This window comes from Lepisosteus oculatus, chromosome 5 (assembly GCF_040954835.1).
Source record: "Lepisosteus oculatus isolate fLepOcu1 chromosome 5, fLepOcu1.hap2, whole genome shotgun sequence".
NCBI lineage: Eukaryota > Metazoa > Chordata > Actinopteri > Semionotiformes > Lepisosteidae > Lepisosteus > Lepisosteus oculatus.
Window position 1 is genome coordinate 42,080,787 of NC_090700.1, and position 20,405 is coordinate 42,101,191.

The window sequence follows — 20,405 nt, forward strand, 5'->3', positions numbered from 1 at the left end:
TTTTTGCCAGAAGATGGCGGGTTGTTACATTGCTGGGAGGTCGGAACAGAGAACAGTGGGGTCTGGGTCTTGCCCCTCGGCACTGACATTCCCAGTCAGTCATTCCTAGTTGTTCCCAGATCCTGAGGAACTGGATCTCTGTACCCTAATAGGAACAAAGAGCCTGACATTGATCTGGAGATGAGTGCCTGTTGAACTGTTATTTTTTGTCAAATTTATTGTGGAGTTTTGCTTAAATTGTAAGGATACACTCAAAGCACAAAGTATTGGGAAATGGCAAAGCATTAGAACACATATTCAGTGAAAATTGGCGTTCTCAAAACTATGGGGACTGATTTTTAACAAAGAATAAAATGGAATGGGATCATTAACCAGAGATGTAGCTTCCTGCAAAAACCGGCCATGTTTGTTATATATTCTTTAGCCTCTTTTGCATAGTTTTTTTCATCAAGACCAGGACGTGAACTGCAGGCAGTGGACATACACAATAATATTTGTCTATGGACTTAGTAGAGTTTAATGGACAGAGTACAGAGTATATTTAAAAGTCTATTGCTCATATCTGGTTAATGTAATTAGCTGAGTACCACAGGATTCTATAAAAAGAGTAAAACTCTTAGTAAAGATCACTGATATAGACTCCTGTATTTATATATATATTATTTATATATTTATATTATAGTATATATTTAGTAAACTAGTGAAGTGCGCACAAACAAAATAGAGAAATTATCCAACACCATAGCATGAAGATGCAAAGCAACTTCAAAAAGATTTAGATAGAATTCAGCACTAAACAGACATCTGGTAGATGATGCTTAAAGTATGCAAGTGCAGAACATTGCATTCAGGTAGCAAAAAACATAAACTACAGCATAAAATGTCGAAAAACTTAACTTAATGATGGTAGTTATTTAAAAAGAATTATGTTGACCTTATTTACTAAATAAAGTGATTTTATTTCGACACATTTACATCTTCTAGACAATGTGGGGAAACAATAAAAAGACAAACAATGTTAGGATACATATTTGTAAACATGAAATTGAAATCATAGGATGTTATGTTAAAACTACAATGTACATGTACTTCGTGTTTTCTAGGATTGTAGCCTGATAATTTGGATTTCTGACATGAAATCCCGCAAGCAATACCCATTAGTAAATAAGAAACGAATTCCAACTCTTTACAACGATTATTTTTCTAATCACGGACCACATCTTTTCAGTTAAAATACAATCTGTTATACAGTTGAAAACATTGAAGTGAAAACTGTTTCTCGGCAGATGACGTAAAGCCTTTATGACCAATCAGTTTGCCTGGCCGTTTGTGACGCCATGACGCAGTTGAGGTGGGGATGAAAGTGACAAACGAGGTGGTTGGGGAGGCTGGACGGGAGCGCAGCCAGACTGCAGGGTCTGCTCGCTGAGTTTTCCAAGAGTACGTAAGTTCTTTTAATAGCGATTTCCGATTGCATTAGACCTTCGTTTTATTTGGAAAGTGTTCAAACATAGTTCGCGAAGCTTATTTTGTTCAACGTTTGTATGGAGTAAATTAGACACTTTGTACGGTGTCTGTTGGCGTTGTAACCCCTGTTTCAATAATGTTTTTAACTAAGTTTTTTTTACAGAAGTTTTTTGCGATCACTTATTTAACTCGAAGCCTAATTTTCTTTGGGGTTGTAAGTTTGGCCTCCCAAGAAAGGTGACAAACTCCCCCCGAATGCCTGGTCTTCAGATCATCTGTAACAACCCCACCCCCACCGGTTGTGTGCAGCATTGTGTTGTTCCTAAGCTCTCTGGCTTGTTTGTGTTTCTTTGTAACTATTTGTCGATTCACTATTCTGAAACGTGTATTGTGCGTTTCAAGGACAGAACTATTGATTCGTGCTTTACTGTATCGTTGAACCTATTTCCTTAGTCCTGATTCAAGCACTATAGAGTACTTGTTTATGGAAGTGAATTACATTTTTAGACTAGTTTTAGGTCTTTATAAAGTGAAGCCCAAGAAAAGTTATCTAATAAAACGCGTTAGAAACAAAAAATTACAATTAACGGTTTCATTGGACGTAAGAGGGCGAAACTAAATTGAGGTTCTTCTGTACCTCTGGTTTTGTTTTTGTATTTAAAGGAATTGATTTACAGCAGTCATTTGTAGTAGGCTGTGGTGCGAGTAAACATCACTTGTTATTTTCTCCAGTTTAAATTAAAGCAGAACATTGCCCCTGGAAAGTAGGAAATTGTTTTTAAGTCGGTCTGACTGAAAGGTTGCAAGAACCAACTGGCTGTAAATGGTTTCACCGAGTCTTACAGAAGCGATTCCAAACATTAGTGTACATATAGTTCAGGTGGGTAGCTGCGTCAGCATGCGTAGGCTGCAAAGGAACAAGTAATTAGTGTACATGTGTTGAATGGATCACACGGGGGACTGAATATTTTGGGACAGTAAATTAATCCATGTTGTATCCAGTCAGTCATGATTCGGAGGAGGGAGTGATGATAATGGACCAATAACAAGTCCTTAGAAACTGTCCAAGGGCTTCTGAAAATTTAAGACAAGTTTATCACCTCGAGTCTAGGACAGCAGTTAAGGACGGCAGCTCTTGCTGTTGTTTTGAGGACATACAGTTCGTTCTAGTATTTTTTCTTCAGTCCTTACTTATGTTATAATGACGGATTTACGTCATAAATAACTGGGGCTTCTGAATGAAACTGATTTTCTGAAAAGAGATCTCCCATCACTCCAAACCTATATGGCCAAGGGGATTTATAAGCTGTTTAGCACATACGGCTCTTAAACCAAGTCTGTCAAATAGGAAAAAATGTGGGAGCATAGATGCAACAATGGTGGTTTTGCACACCCTATGCTGTACAGTTTTTATCTGTATTTTACAAGTTTTAAATGAACATTGTAATTGAAATCTTTGGCATTGTGCGTTTTATTTATCCACCTTTTTAACTGGAGAGTGCGACCTAAACCTTTCTTATCTAAAGTAACCTCTTTTTTTTCTGGGTGTTGACCTGTACCTACTGCTAATCCTAGCAGTTCAGTAAAAAATAGATTACGCCACTAGTCGATGTCTTCCAGACCAGTTTTGCTCTTGACATGAACCTTGATCCAAATGAGTGTCTGCTCTTTCGCAAACCCAACGTGACAACTGTTCAGTGTGGGAAAACTGCAGAAATGTTGCCGGACAGCAGTGCGAGCTGTTACCTGAGACGGGTTCGCTTGCCTTCCGGGTCAGGAAGGTGTGTGCGCGCGTTCAGGTAAGCAGCGCAGTGAGTGCAGCAAATTCGTCTGCAAGTTTCATTTCCTGTGTGACAACCTCGTAACTCCCAAGTTCGAATGCAGTATCTTTTTTGATAGTCTTTGCAGTCTACTTTTCGTTTTCAATTATTCGCACTTGATTGTGAAGTTAGTTTGACTCGGTAATTAACATGTAGCACTAGTAGTATGCTGCATTATTTTATATCACGTCTAAAACCACTTTTTGTTAGTCTAACGGCGGCACATTTTCTAATCTGGTTCTAATTATGGCGTTAAAGGGCGTCATAGTGCGTTTACTTTTAGTTTTAATATTGTATGTATATATATCATGTGTTGATAATTGAACAACAAAATAGTGCAGTGTTCCTTTTAGAGTTGTAAGCATAAACCATTTAAAAAGGTTTTTGTTAACTCAACCTAACTTGTTGGATGAAAAGTTCATAACAATGATTGACGTGAGTTAAATCAAAAAGAGGCGGGAATGGGTGGGTTCACCATAGATCTGACCAATCGGAGCTGGGCAGGGGCGTGCCTTGCCGTGGGGTAGGTAGTCCCTGTTTTGGCTGGTGTAGTCGAGAATTTGATGAAGAAGGGGGATCTGGGTTCGAAATTGTCGGTAGGTTCGATGTTTAAGTTAGAATTTATTCATATTTCTAACCAAAAAGGATTATTTTGGCACAGGGTGCTCTAGGAAATAACCATACCATTGATTTATCGAGATGGCATTGTGTTAAAATCGATGCCGGCAGCTAGAACAAAAGGACACTGTTATAGAGACGGGAAATAAGGATGTTTAGGGATTTAGCGTCGTTAAGTCTGGTATTTACAGGTTTTAAGCAGCTTTTTACAATTTTGAAAATACTTATTACCGAATGAAATCAAGAATATTTAAACTAAAGATCAGAGAGCCATTACAAGAATATAGTTAAATGTTGTTAACAAGCTCTGCGTTGGAAACACTTTGTTTCATTAATATTGTGTAAGTACAGTTAGCTGTTCTGTGACAACCGGGTTGTTCTTAGATTGCACTAATTGTTTCAACATCACACTTGGGGTTTTAAAGGAGAAACAACTATCACATCAACTTAATCGTAATAAAGGCACGGACGTTGTTTTAATATAATTTATATGGTGTAATTTCAAAAGTTGGATGGAATTATCCATCGCTCACATAACCCTGTAAAATAATTGCTGTGTACACCACAAAGCAAACGCTGACATGTTAAAGCCGAGGGGAGAATTCTGTTTTTGTCCGGTGTTTCTAGTGGTGACAACTCTAGAACAGGTGGCGTCAATAGTGAATAAGTCATTGGTGCTTTATAAAGCGAGAACTATATCCTGCATTAGTGTGTATAGCTTCTGTGTCATAAGAGAAGTGTCACGTTTTTTTATCGTTTCCCATCTGAAGAACAAGAGGTTCTTTATGGGACAAATGTTTTTCTCAGACGTACTGTACACTGAAACTTTGAAAGGAATTCCTTCATGGGGCAAATTGAGATTTATTTGATTGATATGTATTTTCCTGTAGCAAATGACATGGGCAAAATTACTCCTAGGGAGATGAGCATTATGCTGTAAAACATTCAAAAATATGATAGCAATTTTAAATGGAATCTGTGAGGTGTGAAATATTTGAAGGACAAATGTTCCAAGCTGGATAGCTCTGGTTAATTGTTTTTTGAATAGATTCCATATAGTTGTATTATCACAGTACTGTATTAAACTATTAGCTATATTTTCATACACTGATGGTGATCTATGTGTTATGTCCATTGTTATAGTAGTAGTAGTAAAAGTCTACACTTGCATCTGATAATCAGCATTGGCCCTGAACTTCTGGAGCTCAAGGTACAGAGAGAACTGAACAGGGTGGTTACTGGAGTTAGTCTGTCTACCATGGCATATGTGGGAATTTTAAGATTGTTTTAAGACTTTATGACCATTATAAATACATCTTGCTAACTGCACACCTAGTGGGAATATACCTTAATATTTTTTTTATCTTTACCTGTGTTGTGCCTCAGTACGATGTAAGCCCAATTGTGTGTGGTCTTAAAAAGAACAAGAATGTATATATGTATGTAAGTCTTTCAAATTCTCATTATTATTGTAAACTATTTATAGGTTTCTTGAACATGTTATATTTTTATTTGCTGATTAACTAGTCACACTTCTGCACATTAGTTTCATTTTTAATTTAGGGTGATCTGTTTTCCTGTTAGGGGATCATCATGTGTGATCTGAGAAGATTTAGGCCTGCTTGGGGAATTTCTAACTTTGCCTTGCTGTACAAGAAATACATCCTTACACAAGTATCATGAGAGCTTTCTCATTGTGTTGGTAAACTTTACTTTTTTTGAAAGTGAAAAGATAAATGGGCAATTTAGCAGGAATTGTTGTAATGAAAGAGCTGTTTCAGGTGTTGCAGTGCGTCTTGGCAATATTGAGTGAAGAACATTTTCATAGTACTAGTTCCTCTGACCCACGTTTTTTCTTTCTCGTGATGATTTATGAGCCCTTCTCAGTTAAGTAACTGAGATTAATAATGTTTTCATTATATAAGCTGTAATGCTGGAAAGTGTCGATTAGTCTTTGGAGTCTGTTTGGTGTTCAAGAAAAATTTGCATCCCACCATCAGAAACCTTGTCTTATTATTTGGTGGCTCTCTTAAGGTTTGCCTGAATATTTCTTTTTTTACTGGTGAGCAAATGGTTGTCAGGCCACGGTTGATCCCATTTTAGAATTACAATATGAAAACCAGCTGCCAGAGGAACCGCGGGAAAATTACATGCCTCCAGAAACATTTATTTTTGTTAAAAATAGGCTGCAAAAGTGTCAAATATGGTTCCAGAGCAGCAGATACAGGACTGTTGCTGAAGCAGTATGATGTAAAGCATACAATTATATGACCTGTCTGTTCCTTTACAGTACTGAAGTATTAATTGTAATGTAAATGTCACTGGTTTCTTGCAAAAAGTGAGATAAAAAGCAGAGAGGTTTAATTTATTTTTGCTTTCTGAAATGATTTAATTTGACAATCAACAGTTGCCAGTTTGTAAACACATTTAATTGGGTAGTTTTTTAATGTTATAAAGTGTTACTTCAGGGTTAAAGCTCACAGATTCTAACAGTAGATTGTTTACTGAGGCTGTGTACTTTTCTGGAGTCTCACTAATTACTACTAGAAAGATGAGCAGTGGGGTGTCACTCTTAGACATGTTAAGTCTGTATGAAATTTAAGTTTAAGGTGGATCCTTATATTTATATCCTTAATAGGGCAATTGACTCTGTCACCATACAAGATAAAGCAAATTGGTATTGCAAATAATTAAATTCGCAGTGGACTGAAGTGCTTTATAGCTGTTCTGCAAAATGGGGCTTTGTGTCGACTACTTTATCACAACTGTTTTAATTCTACAAGCAAGCATTGTTCAAAATCAGTCAATGGTGCATTTAGAGGAAAAAATAAGGATTGGGAACAATGTTCCTATTTGATTGCAGTGTTTACTTAGTGCAGTACTGAAATGTAACAGAATTAAAATGACTGCACTTGCTGTACAGCTTTGGACAGGTATTTACAGTGGCTACACTACATTGCACAAAATATTTGAAATACCATGCAGTATTTCTGAGGGACTGTAAATCTGTTCCTGTTTGTACAGTACAGCGCTTTTAAGAAGACGTTTTTTTAAGATGGGTGTTGTCTGAATTGTGACTGAAGTGGGGAAATAATAGCTTTAAACATGATAGAAACAAGCTATACTGGTAAGAGTTATTTGATTTTGAGAAGTACCTCAGACAACCACACTACAGCGTGAGGTTATATTGTTGTTTTTCTAAACAGCAACAGCTCTTTTTTGTAGAATGTACTCCTTATGTTTCATCTTTCAAGATATTGAAAGGAATTCTGTTTTTATGTTTAGAATTTAAATCAAAAATTAAAGACTTATTAAAGAACTTTCTATACTTTACAAACAAAAGTGCATTTCACATGCTTTTCAACTGTATTTATGTAGGATAATACATAACTCTGAGTGTTCGTAATCAAACAGTTAGAACTAAGTGATATTCGTCACTGCTGAGCTAGTCTGTACATTTTCTGAGCCCATTGTGATAATCCAGTGAAATACTGGAATATAAAATGCACCGCAGAAAGCTACAAGTGGAATTTGTATATACAAATTACTAGGTTGTCAAGCGACATGGAATCTGCAGTTAGTTCAGCAGAGTAGCTAGTGTTTCCCTGTTTACCAAATGAAAATGAGGGAGAAATTATCTTTAAATAACACTTTCCATTGTCTTGAAAATTGATGCATCTAGAATTCCTTATTAATATTCAGTGGTAGTGTGAGTTGTTTTTCTTGTATAATGGGGAAACGTTATGATGATCAACCTTTAATTAATCTTAGAGATCTAATTTAGCACAGTTTAGATTTGTGTGTGACAGAATGCAGAAGGCAGGAGATGCAATTTCCCATTTGGTATAGACCAATGCTAGAGTACTGTGATCCTGGAATTAAAGTTTTAATTTAAAGTCTACCGCACTGGCAAGAGGTAATTGTGAGATTGCGTGAAAGGTGTTGTCACAGGGCAGGACATGTGATTATCACAAATGGGAGGATAAAAGATAACAGTGACAATACTCGGGTACTGTCATGCTAAAAAGGTCCTAGCATATTAACAGATTGTTCATAGGCAAAGCTTTACCTCATTCTAATGGGAGGGGACTTCATGAATATTGTTTACATTTTCTTGATGCAATGGAAGAAGATAATGAGATTAGCATAATTTAAATAGTAAGTGTGCAGAAAAGATTTATAGCATTTAGAAAATAATTGATCTCATTTCTTAATTAATTGAATTAATTTATTCTGCTGATTAAGCAACATCATAATAGCTTGAGCTGGATGAGAAGGTCAAGCTGTTTTAGAGAGCATTTTCATTAGGTACCCTTTCCGTCCTGAGCTGTAATGAGACATTAGAGGAGTATTTCCTAAGAGGTTTTTTAAGTTGCATTGTTTCTTGTTTAATTACCCTAGTTGTTGTAGTTCACATTCCTCTTAACAGAGGCAGACTTTGTTCAAATTATTTCTGTTTGGCAGTGACATGCTATTGGCTATTCCTGGATAACCACAATCTATCCGGATAAGATCATTCAGAAATCTTTTTCTCTAGATTACCAATTTTGTTTTGACTACTTAAGCAGGTAAGTTGTTCTATTAAACCATTTGGAGAACTTTTGAAATGAAACTCTGAATACCCTCTAGTGCTCATGGGCAGTAGTTGGCCATTCCTAGCATAATGGAACTAATGAACTTGGTCAAAACTCAGAGGTCCCAGATCTTTATCAATAGATGCTTTAAGGCTCATATAAGGAATAGAATTTTATTTTGCACTATCTCTATAGAGAACTATATATGTTTGTTTCCTATAGTAATTGTAGACATCTTAAATTGTGTGTATTGTCATTCTTTGTTCGTAGATGCATTGGTTCTTCATAAGTGTGAGGTTCTTAATCAGGTTTTGCTGTAAGCAAGCAAAGTTATTAATTCTATTATACTTCACTGCAGGACCTCATATATTCTGCTTCCTCCTCAGAACTCCATTGCCTTCAGTTCGTTGACTCTGGAACCCCTGGACTAGGAGCTCTTACTGAAGCCCCAACACTTGCCTCCTTCACACCTCAGCTGGAGGCGGGGCAAAAGTGATATTTGTTCTCCAAAACTGCATTATTTGACCCTTACCCACATGTTCTTGGATGGAGACCAACAGTAGATGTAAAATAAAACACTGGACTGTCAATTACAAATGTGGCATTACTGTACGTTAGCAATGATTTTCTTGGCTTCAGTGTATTTTGTCTTGGCTTATTTCATGTGCTGTCTTACTGCTTGGTTGTCTCTCTGAGCTTTACCTTTGAGCTGTATACAGTACATGCTGTTGTAGCTGCTTGACGTCTAATGTGATTTGAGATGGTACTTTATTCTGAAAGAATTAGTTTGCAATAAAATAGTCTGATTTTCCTGATTCTTGCTAAGAAAGCCTCTTTACTATCAAATCTTCATCTCTGGTTGTTTTTTGTAACCAATGCATTGGAACTGTTGTTTTAAGAGTATTTCAGATACCTTTATTAAGGTAATTATGCAACTATTAAACAGAAGAATCATTGTGGTTTGTCCAGATTAACAATTTATAATAATGATTCCTTACACTTATATAGTAATTTTCTGGACACTGCACTCAAAGCACTTTACAGGTGATGGGGACTCCCCTCCACCACCACTGTGCATCATCCACCTGGATGATGTGACGGGAGCAATAGCGCACCAGTATGCTCAGTGTAGAGGACAGCACAGTGATGAGGCTAATTGAAAGAAGGGATTATAAGGAGGCCATGATTGGTGAAGGCCATTGGGAAATTTGGGCAGGACAGCAGGGTTACACCCCTACTCTTTAAAAAGAAACACCCTGGGGTTTTTAATGACCACAGAGATTCAGGACCTCAGTTTAACATCTCATCCAAAGGACAGCGCCTTATTTTTTTACAGTATAGTGTCCCCGTCACTATACTGGGGCATTAGGACCCACACAGCACCTCCTGCTGGTCCCACTAACACCTCTTCCAGCAGCAGCCTTAGTTTTTCCCAAGTGGTCTCCTATCCAGGTACTGACCAAGCTCACACCTGGGTTGCTTCAGTGGATCGCCAGTTGTGAGTTGCAGGGTGATATGGTGCTGGCTCGAAAAGCACTGCATTGGCCAGGAATCAAACCCGGGCAGGTGAGAATTCTACCACTGAACCACCAATGCAAATTGTACTTGTAGTTGTACTATATGTTGTGCCCTCTGCAGGAGTGAGACAGAAAAAACATGCAGTGTTTTTTCTCAGTCAGTAATGTCTTCTTGACAGGGCAGCAGCACAGTACAGCTTTGGACTCTGAAACGGGAGCTCATGGTTAAGACATTCCTATTCCTGTTATACTTTGCTCAAGGGTACACCCCTTAAAATTGCTGCAGTACATGCCCTGCTGTATAAATAGATCTCATGCAGGTTGTGACTCCAAATTAGTCAATTGAGAATACATTCATATTTGGTTTAATTTTAAATAAAAATCGTGGAATCTCAATGTTAGCCTGGGCTCTCCTGCTCAAATTTCTAAAAGTAAATGGCGTGAAATGCCAATAATTGATTATTATTACATTAAGTGAGTTTTTGAAGAGTAATTCTTAGCATTGCAATTTTTTCATTAATTTAGCATTATTTGGGAATACATCTTGACAGCAGCATCTAGTATTCTGTTAAATTATTTAGATATGTGATAATGTTCAGTTAAACCTGCACGTACCAGCAGAACTTGTTTGATCTTGTTAGAGGTTTTGCACAGGTTGTTTTAACATTAACTTTTAATTAGACATAGTATAGACAATGCCTCTCACTCCAAAACTATGCAATACCCATGGGTGTTTTAATTCTTAAAGACTTTACTTGTACTATTCAACAGTGAAGGTGAAATTGCTGGTGTTAATCAACAGGCTCTGCAGCACATCCACTATTTTAGACATTCAACAGGGCAGTAGGCTGAGAAAATATCTAGTCTGAAACAGACATGATAACAGCTTTGTGGTACTGGAAGTTTAAAGTTTAAAAGTTTTAGGACAGGTTTCATTGATCTCAGTTAGCACTAGTCGAAGGTTATATTTCCAATTCTAAGTCCATATTTCTTTTTCTTCAAAGACTACGTGCAGTTTGATAGTTTTTAGATTTTGGTGAATAATCTGCTGTTTTGTTATGCTGTGTGGCAGTAGTACATTGACTACAGAAACCATGATCCTCAAGGAAACCTTTTTTTTTAGTTTTTTTTTTTACGAAAAACAATTGTTTTGTTCTTACATTTTCACTGTGAGAATGTAATCTCTGCAGTTAGTGTAGATGTCTCAGAAATAGACCAGAGTCTTTTCTCCAGAAGTGGAGATTGCTTTACCTCCTCTCAGGCATACCAGCCAAGCTCTGTTCACGTGGTGCTTTGCAGACAAAAGCCTGTACTGCTTGCCATCAAGCCACTTGAATGTACTATTTCCCTTTAAGAAATGTATTTATCTTTCTCATTATTTTTATTTTTTATTTCACCTTGGAGTACAAGATTTAATCTATGGCATAATGATGCTACACAGTGAATTAGAACTGTTTACTGGATTGTAAAAAATTGCTTTTTGCTTAAGATGCATATGAAAAGAGTGCTCCTTACTTATACTTGTACAGAATAGTGTCATTGGATTTCACCCAACACCCTTTCTGTTAAACATTGTCAGACCTGTTATAGGTATTTACTATTGCTCGTTCGTTAATTTAAACACTCTTCTTTTGAGTTTGGTTTTGCTGACTGAAATGTGTGGTTTTTAGTAACAGTGCTGTATGATACACTAGAGACCAGGTGCTATGTGCATTGAAGAACAAAGAGCAACGTGGATAGTGAGAGCTCTGGGATGTCTGCTTATTGTCAATTTGTTTGTGTTTTTTCCTACATTTTAATAAGACTTTGTACTGGACTGTCACAAACATAGGTGATGCTTCCCATTCTGTTTTGTCTTACTCAGCCTGATTATTTCAGTTCTAAAAGAGCAATAAGTGGGTATTGCTACACAGCCGCTGCTACTCTCAGTTGATGCAGCTATTCTATATTTAGGCTGTTGCAGTGATCCAAACCCGGTAGCAGCAGATGTGACACAAGGGGTTTTTGTATCGCCATGCGGTGCCGCTGAGATGTGCTGTTGATGAGCTTTTCCCTATCCTGTGGCAAAAACACACTTCAACTGCAGTGTAGCAGCAACGAGTTACTAAGTGGGTATACCAGTTAATTAGATACTTGCTACAGTGCAGTGTCTGTTGAGAAAATGCTTTATTGTGCAGTCATGTTTGTACTGTAGATCTACAAAGTCATGGCCAAAGGATAAAAATCACAGAGTTTAAAAGCTTGGTTTTGAAGTTACACATTCTACATGCCTTTTTTTATTACCTGCTACCTTGATGCCAAAACCATCTGGAAGCCAACTGCTCACACCTTCTCAGCTGGCAGCAAGGTGAGACCAAGTAGCAGATTTGGGATCGCCATTCTATTTTTAACCTTTTTTTAACCATGTTTTCAACTTTTTGTGTTTGTGAAGCAGTTGAACTGGTTTTGCTTCCCAATATAGAAATTATTTGTAATTGACATTAAGTCTGCTTTATTTTTGTTTCCTGTAGGTGGGATATGGCTCAAGAGACTAACCAAACCCAAGTGCCTATGCTCTGTGCCACTGGCTGTGGATTTTATGGGAACCCTCGTACAAATGGAATGTGTTCAGTTTGTTATAAGGATTTTGTGCAGAGACAGAACAGTAATGGGAGAGTCAGCCCCCCAGGTAAGTAAAGATTCATTATGTTGCATTGAAGCCTCCATCACCCTGCTAAGTAATATGATTCAGGTTCATTAAAACGCATCTTCCTGTGACCATCACAAACTGTTTGGCTTTCAAGTGAATACCGAGTTTTCTTATTGAAATACCATGCACAAATGCATAAGCAGCCAGTACCTTTAAGTCCTTTATTTTGCTAATAAAATACCAATGCCAGTAGTCTCTCTAAACTCTAATTTTTTAAATTGTATCCTTTTTCCTTAAAGGGTTTGATGTCAATGTGCAAATGATGTAAAAAACTCGGATCTTTTTGGATCAGTATATGCACATTTTCAATTCTAGCCATGGAATGTTTTCAGCATTTTCTTATACCATTTCCTTCGGAGTGGAATATATATGCCTGAATGATTAAAAAAGAGTTGCCTATTGTTCTTCACAGCCCCTTCTGGTGTGAGTAGTTTAGGAGAATCTTTACCAGTACAGTGTTCAGAAGGAAATCCTGCAGACGTCACAGCAACCCTAACCCAGACAGCTACACCACTGGAGCAGAGCAGGTACAGATTTCATGTTTATGTGTTTCCTACACAAACATTGGCTTTGGCTGTAGAATGCATGGTTCAATGGAGCAAACAGAACTATCCAGTTTAAATCAGCCCAGGAGTGCTAGCGAGCATTTGGAAGACTTACCCAAACTGTTTCTTGCTTTATAAATCTTTCTGCCTCAGAGGTGAGGGGACATCACACATCACTGATTTTAAACATGAGTATGACATTATAATAAAAAGAGCGCATATTGTCAAACCATTGTGAATTCTATAAATGTTTCAAGTGCACACCTTCAAAATCATTCTCTTAAACCTGATTTTTTCTCCCCATTTCTAGCTAGAATGTTTTCTTTACTGTAGGTGGTAAGATTTGTACTGTCCTTTTGCTTCTGATCTCAGACTTGTCACCTTTCCAGAAAAAGGTTTATTCTAGGGCAAACACATGTAGTGTTAATTTATGACCGCATAAGTCTTGGACTAAGAAGGGTCAAGCGCCTAATGGGTTCTCTTCTAATTAAATTCTAAATTATTCAATTAAATTAAAGCCTTAATGATGACAATTCAAACATATTTCCATGTCTACATGAGTTACCTTTGTGAGTAATGCTAAGATACTCCTATAAAATGCACTGAGAAGATATTTCAGTTAAAATTAGGTAAATGTAAAAAATCCATCTAATGCTGTTCCCAGTCCCTTTACTTTCACGGAGCCTGTGCCTACTCACTGATCTTTGAGCCCTGGATGTCAGGTTTTGCCCCCTTCTATCATGTAGATGATCAAGTCTGGCAGGTAAGGCATCTGTAGCTTAAGTGTCACAATCGCATCTTGCTAATGAAGCTCTTACAACAGCCGCATGAAGAAAAGAAATGCTGAAGTGTGTTGTCCTGCTAGAATTTTTCACATCCTACTTCCTGATCAATGTAGTGATGTAGTGCCATCAGTCAGTACAATGTAGTTCAGTAGCAACTGAACACTCCTTCCTAGTCTATCACACATGAACTCCCAATAGATTGCTCTGTTGTACTCAACAATTAGCATATCATTCTGCATGTCTGAGCTACACTTACCAATGTCTTGTCAGGGTGGTTACCACTAAAGTGAACTTGACTCCACTGCTTGCCAGTCTACCTGAGGTGATTAGTTCAGCATCCAACATATCAAAAGAACAATGCCTCTTTTATTGTTAAGTAGGGCATATTGGTTTCTGTGTTTTTTCTTGATTATCACAAGGTTTGACATTTGCCTACACTCAATCAGCATTCTAAGTAATGAGGTGGTTTAGGTCTTATGCAATAAAGTCACTTGAGTGTATCACGATTGACCATTAGTGGTCAGTCAATCAAAATAGTGCTGAAAATATCAATATTCAAAATAGGTATGCTGTTTTGCCAAACACATATACAGTATGTATAAATCATGATGGCTTTTTTGAAGCTCAGTATGCATTTTAAAACTTTATAAATTGAAGAATTTACTTGAATCATATTTAGAACAGCCTAAATGAATTTTGAGAAATTGCACTGCATTTTAATATACTAATATTTTTATATTTTATATCCATAGAGGACATAAAGGTCTCAGAGAAAGATATTAGGAATTCAGTTTCAAGTTTGGTTTTAAAAAGCTGTTTTAATGCATGTTTGTGCTGTACATCATGCTTTATTTTACAGCAAAATAAATCTAATCTTAAAAGGCCTTTGAGCTTATAACACTTATATTTAAAATTTAGAGTATAGGGGTGAAACAGCAGAGTAGTTACAGCAGTGTGCCATTACGTCGTTGAAGATCACTACTTACCACCATTGTTCTTGGGCTTATGATTTTTCTCATAAATGCCATTTTTTATTTATTATTCACTGCTTAACAGTATATGTATAGTAGTGTAGTTATTGTGCATAACTAAATTGACCATATTTGGTTATGTTGGCTGGTTCCACAAGTTTACATCACAAAGCTGTTTAATTTATTGAATCATTTTTAAGCAAAATCGACAATTCACTGCAGTTTCAATTTAAAAAAAAATAATGTATATGAGTGGCAGTCAGATGACAGCGGTTAAAAAGTTAACAATTTTAAATGATTTTTTTTAATGTGTGTGCCACAATAAATGGCCCACAAAAAGGAGAGAAAAATGAACTGGTGCTCTTGAAAAATAAAATTTTACTGATTCATGCTAGGATTCATTGACACATGTACATTGACCAGAACGTTGATGTTATGGTATTTGTCAACGTTTTATTATTGGTTGACTCATCTAAACATCTCAACCCCAGCCAGGTCTTAATTGTGATCTTTACAGATTGACAAGTTCTCGGAAGCCCTTGAATTTTGTGTCCAAAAACTCATGAATCCTATGTCCCTCACAGGGCTGGTTTCCTGGCTTTTCTGTTGTAGCCTTCTGATTACTCAAGCAGAGGCAACATGAATCTTCCTTACTCAAACAGGACACGGTTGGAGTCTTGAGCTATTCTCGTGTTCAACAAAAGTTTTGATATAGTTTTCATTAATACAGATTTTTATTAAACTCATCTTGGCATTTTTAACTCATCTCAAATACCACCTTGAGTACCTGTTTTTTTAATGAAATAGCACGCGTTGAGATCAGTATATTATCCCCAGGTAAAATGCTAGTTGATCAACAAATCTGCTCACTATTTAAATTGTAAATACCATTAATCATATGCCCAATGAGCTGTTGATGTAAAACATAGTTGCATTTTCATTGTGCATCAGTATGCATTCCTAGATAATAGTCCCTGTTATAAAAATCAGTGTTCCATTGTTTGTTTAAAAAACAACCCTTTGAATGCTTTTAGCATTGTGACGCGCCAGACTCTCTTATCACAAGCATCACTTACAAATTCTGAAGAGGATGATTCAACGGGGGACAAAACAGGGCTGAAAACAGAAGAATTACATGGTACAGTTTTTTAAAAAGTTTTTTGTTTGTTTTTTCAGTTCCCTGCCTTCACAATCTGTGTTCAACTTTGTTAAACCAAATCTTTTGTTTGTGAAAAGTTCACTGCTGTGAAAAGGCTGCCATACATCTTTACCTGATAGACTGTGATGTCACATACTATGGGCCCTCACAGCTGCATTAGTGTCCTTCCCTCTAATTTGATTTGAAGTAGGATTAACATACATTCTCAAAATTTGAGTTACATGATGATGGACAGAAAAATGTGGAATTTCCGAGCATAATGGAATAAGAAATTTCAATTTTTGAGTGTCTGACAGGTTGAGATTCTGTTCTTTTTTTAAAGTTGGTACATTGCTGTGTAAGATTTGAATTATTGTTCCATTGATTTTGCTAGTGCCCTTTTCTTAAGTTTTCAAACTACATTTCTGAAATTTAGTCTTAAACAGCAGCCTCTTGTGGTGATTCTGCTTTATTGCAGGTCAAAAAGGCAGAACTCCCTACATATCTAAAGGGAAAGTTTTTAATAGTAGGTTTAAGCTCATACATCAGGTGACCTACAGAATTACTTTGGAGTTTTGTTCTATCAAATATAGGAGTCAAAAGTGTTGCATTTTGTATACAGGTTCATTATGTCTAGGGGAACTAAGATGAATTTTAGTGGTGGGGGTCATAAGGAAATCATGTTCATCCTGTTTCCACATTCTGGGGAGAAGCGGGCAGTGATTAACACTAGGTATGTTTCTTTGATCAATTATGAAGTTATAACTGGAGAGCCTTGGATCTAAACTAGACAGGCTTGGCCTGGCTGAGTACCTTATGGAACTATTGACTGACAAGCCTATTATTGAATTAGGTATAGAGGGCACAGAAACACCAGTGAACGTCACTGTATGCAAGGAAGTTAGTAAAGGAAAGGAGGACTGTCCCCTTGGCCTATTGGATAGAGCAGCCATCTCAGAGAAAGACACAGGTTCTGAGTGCATGGAGGACAGTTCAAAGAGACCCAAAAGAAAGTTAGATGAAACTGGTCAGATATTAAATGGAATGTGTGGTAAGTACAATACTTAATTGGTGATAACTTTAGCTTGCAGTCCTTATTGAGCTTTCCAGCTTTGTGGGTTCAAAAGGACGCTTTGTTTTAATTTGAGTGCAGGCATAGGCTATGGGAAATAAAATACCTCCTATACAATGTACAATCTAAAGAGGAAATAAGACCACTGGGAAAAATAATGGTAAAACATGGTGAATTCACATTTCCACTGCATCCATTTTCCATTCTAGTTTTACACCAGCCCCCACATTGAAAAACAATTTGTTTGAAAATGCATCTTGAATGGTGGAATTGGTTTAACCCGAATGGAGACCGAATGTTAAGAGTGCAACTTTGCTGTTCTTTAGTAAAATATTAAGTTTCGGCGGTGTGTTATTCTTTTGTCATTATTAAAAGCCGATATTCTCATGAGCTTCTCTCTCTCTCTCTGTTTAGCTTCCGTGTCGGATGACTCTGACCAGGCCTCTTCAGAAGGGCTGGACAGATCCCCCGAAAAACCCAAACAGAAGAAGAACCGCTGCTTTATATGCCGGAAGAAAGTGGGACTCACAGGTGAGCTCAGCTAGTCTCGAGTTCAGTATACACACCAGCTCTTCGCATAGCGTCTGTCTTTATTTCTCTCTTATATTCTGCACTGAGGCTCAAGCTTTGAAATGATCCAGGATGTGATTCATTTTGATACACAATTGTTCATTTTTATCTTCAGAATACATCATGTTACTGTTTACAGAGATAACTACAGGAATTGGTCTCCAGAGTTCTTCTGGTATGTGTATATTTTGAAGTACAAATTTACCCCCTTTTTTTTTTTGGATTGGTTTACAGGCTTTGACTGCAGATGTGGAAACTTGTTTTGTGGCATCCACCGATACTCTGACATTCACAACTGTACCTTTGATTACAAGGCTGACGCAGCGGAGAAAATCAGGAAAGAAAACCCAGTAGTTGTTGGAGAGAAGATACAGAAGATCTGAAGCATCAGTTTGATGGATTTTGTAAAACACCTGTGATTTACATTGACTTGAGGGTTTTGTTTCTTTTTAAAATTCCATTAATGGGGATTCTCAGCTATGTATCCTTAGTAGATAAATCATGCATGTCATCTGAAATGCGTTTTTGAAAATTACTTTTTTTTTAATATTTCCCTTGCAGTTATGATTTTACTCATCCCCTTTTTTGGACATTGTGGTTGGATGGTGAAATCTGAGCAGACTCTAGGACTTATACTATTTTATGCCATTTTAATTTTAGTTACTTAAGGGCTTTCATAACAATTAGGTGAAAACAACTGGAGGGCTGTGCTTTTCTGGTAACTATAAAATGCATGTTGTAGCATTTACTTTTTTTCTTTGTATATGGCTTCTTCCTCTGCAGCACGATTTCTTTTGAATGTGCATTCTAAAAGGCACTCATAGATATCAATAATTGAATGTATTCTAATCATTATAGGCTGCTTTTGTTCTACATTAACAGACCACAAAAACAGTTTCAACATTTATTGGCTTGTATGCTCCCACAAATTATTTATATCTGAATTGTTTAGGAGAATGTATGATGTTGTGGTTTAAAAGTTTGTATGTTTCTTTTGAGTGGTGGTGGTGGTGGTGGGGGGGGGATAAAATGCCTGTATACACTTCATTGCTGGCTGTGAGTGTTAATGGGACAATATAGTTCATTTATCTGAGAGTGCACAAATGAAGTATGACCTGAAATTGTGCTGTATTTATGTTAGTTTATTCACTGTCTTAAATAAAGTTAAGAATTACAAATTTTTATAACTTGTTATAAAATTTTGCAACTCGTTGTTTTGGGTGTCCAGTAATTTTTGAGAAAATGGCAATAGTTGTAATTTTGGTATAACAATGTGATATGAATTGCTTTTGATTTTTATATACGTCACTTGCATCTTTCTCTGATTGGTTATAATATTTAAAGGAAATTAGGAATTACCAGACTGAAACAGAATAGTAATTAATCACTAAGTACTCATTTATTAATTAGTGTCAATTATGCCACTATTCATGCTTCAGGAATAGCAGATTTATGATATATGCTTGATTTCTGCAATGCTGTTCTTACTGGTACTGTCCAGAAACTTGGTCTTACTCACCTTATGGGATTGTGGAACCTTGGGGACTGGAGTCACAGGTGAAGAAGAAAGCCTCTTCCAAAAGCAAGAAGTCTGCCACTTTGAGAAACTGAGAACCATTCATAGCAAGAAAGCATTTGGAAATTCTCTCCATGGTTTATTTTGAGTTTGGTAAGTAGAAGCAGAAACAAATCAGTGAATAAGGAGAGGAATTACTTATTTTGAGCAACCGTTTAGTAAAGGCAGGTGGAGGGCACATTGCTGTGGATGGTTTACTGGCGTGGTAATTATTGAGAACAGAAAGTGATTACCCTTTTCTCCGTAAAGTGTCCTAATATTTCCTGTGCATAATTCTTTCAGTTATGAGGAGACGCTTGGAATTATAGTTACAATTGAAAAGGATTAGGACTTACAGTATTTGTCCTTTTATTTTCCAATAGAAAACAATAGGAATGTATATAATTTTAACAGTAAATGCATTTCAAATATGTATTGCACCATAAGCATGGTTACAAACAGGGGGAGGTCATTTGGCCCTTTTAGTGTTTGATATTTTGTAGCAAATTGATTCAAGGAACTCAGCCAGCTGTTTCTATAAGGAAGCCAGCACATCTGCTTCACAACATGGCTGGACAAGGTTATTCCTTACTCCCACAACCCTTTGGCTAAAAATTCCCTCCTGGTGTCTTTTTTTAAACATTAATAGTTCCTTACCCTTTTATAGTGCTTTTGTGAACACTGCATTCATAAGGCTTTACAGATGATGGGGAATCCCTTCCACCACCAATTTGTAGCTCCCACCTGGTTGATGCGATGACAGCCAAAAATCCACCAGTATGCTCATCAAGCATCAGCTATCTGTGTGGAGGAGAACATAAGATAAGATCACTTTATTGGCCATATACGGTTTCTTGTATTGGGAGTTTGTCTTTTTGCATACCCCAACTTGCTCTTCATGAGACTCACAGACAGGGAGAGAAGCTTGGGGTCAGCCGTTTATATGGTGCCCCTGGAGCAGCTGGGGTTAAGGGCTTTACTCAGGGACCCAACAGAGTATTCCTCTGCCAGCCGTGGGATACGAAGTGGCAACTTTATAGCCAAGGCGCAGATCCTTAGTCACAGAGCCACCGCACCGCCCCAA

General features: G+C 37.1%; 2 protein-coding genes across 12 annotated transcripts in view; both read left to right on the plus strand.

The window, feature by feature from the left end:
• Nucleotides 1–1,353: 1,353 nt before the first annotated feature.
• Nucleotides 1,354–18,953, plus strand: zfand6 (zinc finger, AN1-type domain 6). Of its 11 annotated transcripts, none has more exons than XM_015342890.2 (10): nucleotides 1,360–1,440; nucleotides 8,866–9,088; nucleotides 11,950–12,104; nucleotides 12,191–12,343; nucleotides 12,507–12,664; nucleotides 13,098–13,212; nucleotides 16,021–16,124; nucleotides 16,978–17,175; nucleotides 17,611–17,727; nucleotides 18,001–18,953. In XM_015342890.2, the coding sequence occupies exons 4-10, from the start codon at nucleotides 12,291–12,293 to the stop codon at nucleotides 18,147–18,149; spliced, it is 894 nt and encodes a 297-aa protein (XP_015198376.1). In that variant the 5' UTR covers nucleotides 1,360–1,440; nucleotides 8,866–9,088; nucleotides 11,950–12,104; nucleotides 12,191–12,290; the 3' UTR covers nucleotides 18,150–18,953. The 11 variants fall into 11 exon arrangements, with proteins under 11 accessions (XP_015198380.1, XP_015198382.1, XP_015198376.1 ...); XM_015342893.2 differs by having other exon boundaries at nucleotides 1,363–1,444; XM_015342891.2 differs by lacking the exon at nucleotides 1,360–1,440 and adding an exon at nucleotides 3,784–3,883.
• Nucleotides 18,954–19,128: 175 nt separating this feature from the next.
• Nucleotides 19,129–20,405, plus strand: part of fah (fumarylacetoacetate hydrolase (fumarylacetoacetase)) — a 119,593-nt gene continuing 118,316 nt past the window's right edge. Inside the window, exon 1 of the mRNA XM_015342889.2 lies at nucleotides 19,129–19,435. The gene's annotated coding sequence lies outside the window, so the exon portion shown is untranslated. The remainder of the gene's footprint in view (nucleotides 19,436–20,405) is intronic.